The 6,000-nt window shown below is 42.7% G+C and overlaps 1 protein-coding gene across 1 annotated transcript in view; it reads right to left on the bottom strand.

Annotated features, from left to right (window-relative positions):
• The window catches only part of LOC123481401 (pleckstrin homology domain-containing family A member 7-like), a 101,400-nt gene extending 98,366 nt beyond the window's left edge, over positions 1–3,034 (bottom strand). Inside the window, exons 1-3 of the mRNA XM_045205206.1 lie at positions 2,666–3,034; positions 2,471–2,547; positions 2,229–2,286 (exon numbers count right to left, since the gene is read on the bottom strand). Of these exons, the coding sequence (XP_045061141.1) occupies positions 2,229–2,286; positions 2,471–2,547; positions 2,666–2,748 (218 nt within the window). The 5' untranslated portion in view covers positions 2,749–3,034. The remainder of the gene's footprint in view (positions 1–2,228; positions 2,287–2,470; positions 2,548–2,665) is intronic.
• Between the last annotated feature and the right edge of the window lie 2,966 nt (positions 3,035–6,000).

Raw genomic sequence — 6,000 nt, forward strand, 5'->3', positions numbered from 1 at the left:
GAGAAGGTAAACCCTGGATTATGTCATGTTTATGCCAGTCCCTAAATTAGAGCGGGTAGAGGCTACTGCCCAGTACAGAGTGTGGGCACCCTGAGTGAGATTAGGGTGGCATTTCATCAAGCTACAAGCATGCTCTCACATTGAGAAATAGTTTGTGGCTTATTGGTCTGTAAATGATTAATCTTGACCAGGCCACAATTAGCCTGGTCCCAGGCCACAATTAGCCTGGTCCCAGGCCACAATTAGTCTGGTCCCAGGCTTGTTTGTTCCCAATTGTGTGACAATGGCCGTAGGAGTTGGTAAGACAACACAAACAGATCAGGAACCAGGCTAGACCACACTACTCCTGAGAGAGAGAGAGAAACACTGTGAGAGGGCATTTCACCAGAACTCTCCCATGTCTGTGGTATTCATGTCTCTGAAGAGAATGCCAAACATGGACAATAGTAAATTGACTGAGGGGGGAGGGTGGGGATGTCTTATGAGAGCATACAAGAAATGGGGAGGATTATGTGGCCAGACAGGAAGCCGTACAAAGCTCCCAAACTCCCAAATAGTTTTAAGAAAATATTTGTTGATCTTTCAATCAACACAGGTTGATGGATGTCAAAAGAGAGCTATAGGTGAGGTCCAGGCCTCTGAAGTTTGCATCTTTCGGTATTGGAATCTAATACCACACACCCACACACACGCACTCACTCAATAAGCAAACACACGGTCTAAGTGCTGGCCAGACAGACCAACTATACTGAAGTCACTCATTAAGATTCATTTCACCACAGAGTATTGATCCTGCAGTAGCCCTGAGTTGCATAATAGCATTATGTCACATAACAGCAGACCCTATGTCACGGTAGGGGTATCTGGCATCATAACATTACATAATGCCAGGTCACAGTTGTGCTGCTCTGCACTCCTGGCAAGGAGCTGCAGGTGCCAGGTGGATAAGAGTGGAGACAGACACTAGACACTGGAAAAGGAACTTCATTGAACACCGACATTAGCAAATAGCATGCAAGTGCCTTGGCTCTCTTGAGCTACATTGTTTACATTACCTCCCTTCGTTAGGTATCAAGAGTGCTGGTCTTCTTTTACAATAGTACAATAACAGTTGTACACCACTATATCATAGCACATAGGACAACTTCACATAAATGCAGCATCCCAACGAATATTGTAAAAAAAGAGCACAATATATTGAGTCACACTGATAGCAGAAGATAAGCTGGGGGAAATCAACGTGTGAAATCTCAACTAGTGTGTAAATCGACAATGGACAGACAGTAGCCTAATACACCTTATTGAAACTAATAGCTAGAGGTACACAATAATACATCAAGCCTCACATCGAGATTCAAGATCGTAAGTGTCATAGATGTTCAAAACATTCTGAATCAGATTGTCAAACACACACATTTTTGCAGCCTAAAGCAATAGGTGTGATATTGTACAACCAATTTTCCAAATAGTCAAACAATAGCCACAACTGTTCAATGAACAACCAAGTCAACAAGAGAGTGTGTGTTGTAAACAGGCAGAAGACAGATTCGACTACCTGTGCTAATTAGCTATCTGTGTCTCCTAACACCTGTGGCAAACATGTTGTAACTGAAAAATACTGTCAGCTGCAACTGTGTTAAACCCGGTTTAAACAGTGTACAGTAAGTAAGTATTTTGCATTTGTGAAATTATTTTGATGTGATATTAAAGTAGATGGATTTATGTTTCTAGAACCATACTGCAATTGAGAATCAATTCACGTTTAGATGGAGTATTTGGCTGTTTTGGCTTCCAGCGCCAATTCGCCTTTAAACAGAACATGTAAGATCCTTGGACTAAGGGGTAACGTTAGGCTCCTTTAGTCCATTATTGGGCTAGTTGTAAACCAACTAACTGACGTCTTTGAACCTATGAACACACACACCTGCGTCAGCTTAGCACCACAGAGGCATGTAATGCAATCCAATAAAGACTGAAACAACTATTTAGTAGGCCTAATAGCCAATAGTAGGATACCAATACAGTTAGTGATAGGGTCATTAGCACGTCACGGGATAGTCCCTACCTTTAAATTCACGCACACTAGGCCTCCTCGAGTTATGAAGTCTCGTGTGTTGACGAATTATTAGTAGGCTAGAGGAGCCATATTTTAGTAACCTCAACAGCTGTAGTACGCTCAGGTACTTCGCCAAAACATAATATAGTCGTCTTCAATTGCTTTGACTTACTTTATGAAGTAGCTGGCCCCTTCGTCCGTGAAACCCTCTTCCCATCCTCGAGGTAAATCTGCAATGGGCGTGTAAAAATTCGTTACCTTCGAGAGTTGGCGCATTCCCTGAAAGTTTTGTGCTTCATTAGGTTACCGGCATAGCAACAACGCACAAAAGGAAACCCGTTCTTCTGTGAAGTAGGCCAAACAGCATTAATAATATGTTTATCGAATACATTAGCCTACTAATAATTCGCATACCTGCCCGTATCATGTGTCCGGAATTGACAGGTTCGCCCGTTCGCGGATGGAGCCAAGTAGTGGTGTTCGTTTCATCGCTGCCAGAAAGACAAAACACCTGTTAAAAGGAAATAAACACTAGACAAACGAACTCTCATTAAAGAGCCGCCAAAAATCTACCACATTTCGCCTCGCCAAAGCACATATCCGACTCACTGAACGAAAAACACCCTGCCATCTACGCAGACACCGTAGGACCAGTGCTCAGGTAAGGTCTCCCGCCCGAGCGGCGCCGCCATGATCCCGGTATGAAGTCCTATTTCATTCCCTCTCCATGGAGTCTCCAGGGGCTCAAATCCAACGATCACCGCCGGGGCAACCGATTAGACAACAATCCCGAATCTGGTGGCCAGGGAGAAGAGGCTAATAAAGGGGAGGGCTGTCAGCTAGGCTACTCCGTTGACGGAGAAGTACGTTTTCTGAGTAGCTTACTTTTGTCTGCCGACTGAAAGTTACACTCATTTGGAAACAAAAAGTAGGCCTAGACTAGCGGCTTTGGTTAATTTAAGGTTTTGTAGTTACACGTGTAGGACAATTATTTCAGTTGTTTAACAGGAGGCGATTGTAGTATTGCATTTCCATAGTATTAGCCTATTTAGAAATACTGCTCTCAAAGTAGTTTTTCAGAGGCATTTTCTTATTTAACGCACGCCCCAAGGTAATCAGTGCATGGCAATCTATACTGAACAAAAATATAAATGCAACATGTAAATTGTTGGTCCCATGTTTCATGAGCTGAAATAAAAGATGCCAGATATTTTCCATACACACAAAAATCTTATTTCTCTTAATTTTTGTGTACAAATGTGTTTATATCCCTGTTAGTAAGCATTTCTCATTTGCCAAGATAAACCATCTACCTGACAGGTGTGGCATATCAATAATCTGATTAAATAGCATGATCATTACACAGGTGCACCTTGTGCTGGGGATAATAAAAGGCCACTCTAAAATGTGCAGTTTTGTCACACAACACAATGCCACAGATTTCTCAAATTTTGAGGGATTGTGCAATTGGCATGCTGACTGCAGGAATGTCCATCAGAGCTGTTGTCAGATAATGGAATGTTCATTTCTCTACCATAAGCCACCTCCAATGTTGTTTTAGAGAATTTGGCAGTATATCCAACTGGCTCCACAACCGCAGAGCACATATGGCATTGTGTAGCCGAGCGGTTTGCTGATGTCAACGTTGTGAACAGAGTGCCCCGTGGTGGCAGTGTGTTTATGGTATGGGCAGGCATAAGCTACGGACAACGAACACAATTGCATTTTATCGATTGCAATTTGATTGCACAGAGATACCGTGAAGAGGTCCTGAGGCCCATTGTCGTGCCTTTCATCCGTCGCCATCACCTCATGTTTCAGCATGATAATACACAGCCCCATGTCGCAAGGATCTGTGCACAATTCCTGGAAGCTGAAAATGTCCCAGTTATTCCATGGCCTGCATACTCACCAGACATGTCACCCATTGAGCATGTTTGGGATGCTCTGGATCGACGTGTATGACAGTGTGTTCCAGTTCCCGCAACATTCCACAGGCCACAATCAACAATCTATGCGAAGGAGATGTCGTGCTACATGAGGCAAATGGTGGTCACACCATATACTGACTGGTTTTCTGATCCACGCCTCTACCTTCTTTTTTTTAAAGGTATCTGTGACCAACAGATACATATCTGTATTCCCAGTCATGTGAAATCTATAGATTAGGGTCTAATTAATTTATTTCAATTGACTGATTTCCTTATATGAACTGTAACTAAGTAAAATCTTTGAAATTGTTGCGTTTTATATTTTTGTTCAGTATAGCTATGCAATTAGACATCATTAAAGCCATAAAACCATTCCATCCAAAATGTTGTATTTATTTGAATAAATAGATAAATACAACAACGGGTTAAAATCAGGCTTAGCGCTAAAAGGCTAAATAAAACAAGGAATAAAAGTACAAATTTTTTATTTTTTGTGAGGTCCAAAAGTATTTAGACAGTGACAAATGTTTTGTTGTTTTGGCTCTGTACTCCAGCACTTTGGATGATAAAATGACTGAGGTTAATAAATTGCAGACTGTCCGCTTTAATTTGAGGGTATTTGCATCCATATCGGGTGAACCGTTTAGAAATTACAGCACTTTTTGTAGTCCCTACATTTTAGGGAACCAAAAATATTTGGACAAATGTGGATGATTACGGATAATCATGAATGAATTGTGAATAATGAGTGAGAAAGTTAGAGGCATAAATATCCAGGGGCGCAACTTTGGTTTAAGAAGTGGGGGGGGACATAATTATTTTTTGTTTTTATCCAGTCGGATAAACACTCCAAACAGCCTACCCGACTGCTCGGAGGCGTCCGCATGGTCCTGAAGCACACCGTTGCCTCGTTTTGTATCACATTCCAATGATAAAGCTGGGGGGGACAAATGCAATTTCAGAATGTGGGGTGGACATGTCCCCCGTCCCCCCCCCCCGTCCCCAGTGAAAGTTGCGCCCCTGTAAATATCATCCCACCCCAACAAAATGCTAACTTCCCCTGTTATTGGTGCGAGGTTAGCATGTTTTGGGGGCAACATTCCCTCTAAACTGCGTGCGCGCAGTAGCCCCGAGACTGCTGCGCAGCTCTCCTGGGACTGCCTCGCAGAAATATCAGCCCACATAGAGAAGCATGAGATTGAACTTCACTCAATTTTCTAGAGTAGTGCTCACCAACCGGTCGATCGCCAAACATTTCTATAAAAAACCCAACGATAAATCCTTGTGTTCCTATATTTTTTATGTATTACTCTCAGGCTGTTGGTGGTGGGTGCACTCGATTCAGCTGCCTTTCACGCTGGATAGGCGAACTGTTGCCATTTTTTCCTACCATTTCATGTGTCTGAAGGTACTTCCCGGCGGGCCCAGAGAGCAAATCAAGTGCACTATAGGTCTACCGCTGGCCAATCGGATGGCTCAGATGACCTTGTCTGCAGTAATGTAGCAGGCATAAAAGAATGCTACAGCAAAGTTGATACTGTGAGATTTCAAAACCATGACCAGAGCGAGACTGTCAACGAATACAGCAAAGAGCTGCTGTTTTTATGAGTGAGTTCATGTTTAAGTTCTTACTCAGCACTGTCAACACTTTGTATTCAACACCTTTATAACCCATAAAATACCCGTTCTTCCTATTTCAACTCAGCACTACAACAAGCACTGCAGCAGTAATGAATGAGTAGGAAAGTGTATCTATAGGCTTGCGTTGTTGTTGTTATTATTAGCAGCTTGTGTCTTTTTTTAATATCAAGGAATATTTCACTTTCTCTGTTCATAGGAGTAACAACATTAATTTGTGCATGAGGCAGAAATAATGCGGTGCCCCTTTTTTGGTCAGTGTCAGCAGAGGACAGGGAGAGCGGAGGGACGTTGAGGCTGACTCTCAGTCTGCTGTTCTCTCCCTCCGCTGAGACTGACCATCAGATGCAGGCTCTATCAGCCCAGTAAAATAAA

This window comes from Coregonus clupeaformis, chromosome 19 (genome assembly GCF_020615455.1).
Source record: "Coregonus clupeaformis isolate EN_2021a chromosome 19, ASM2061545v1, whole genome shotgun sequence".
In the NCBI taxonomy this organism is placed as follows: domain Eukaryota; kingdom Metazoa; phylum Chordata; class Actinopteri; order Salmoniformes; family Salmonidae; genus Coregonus; species Coregonus clupeaformis.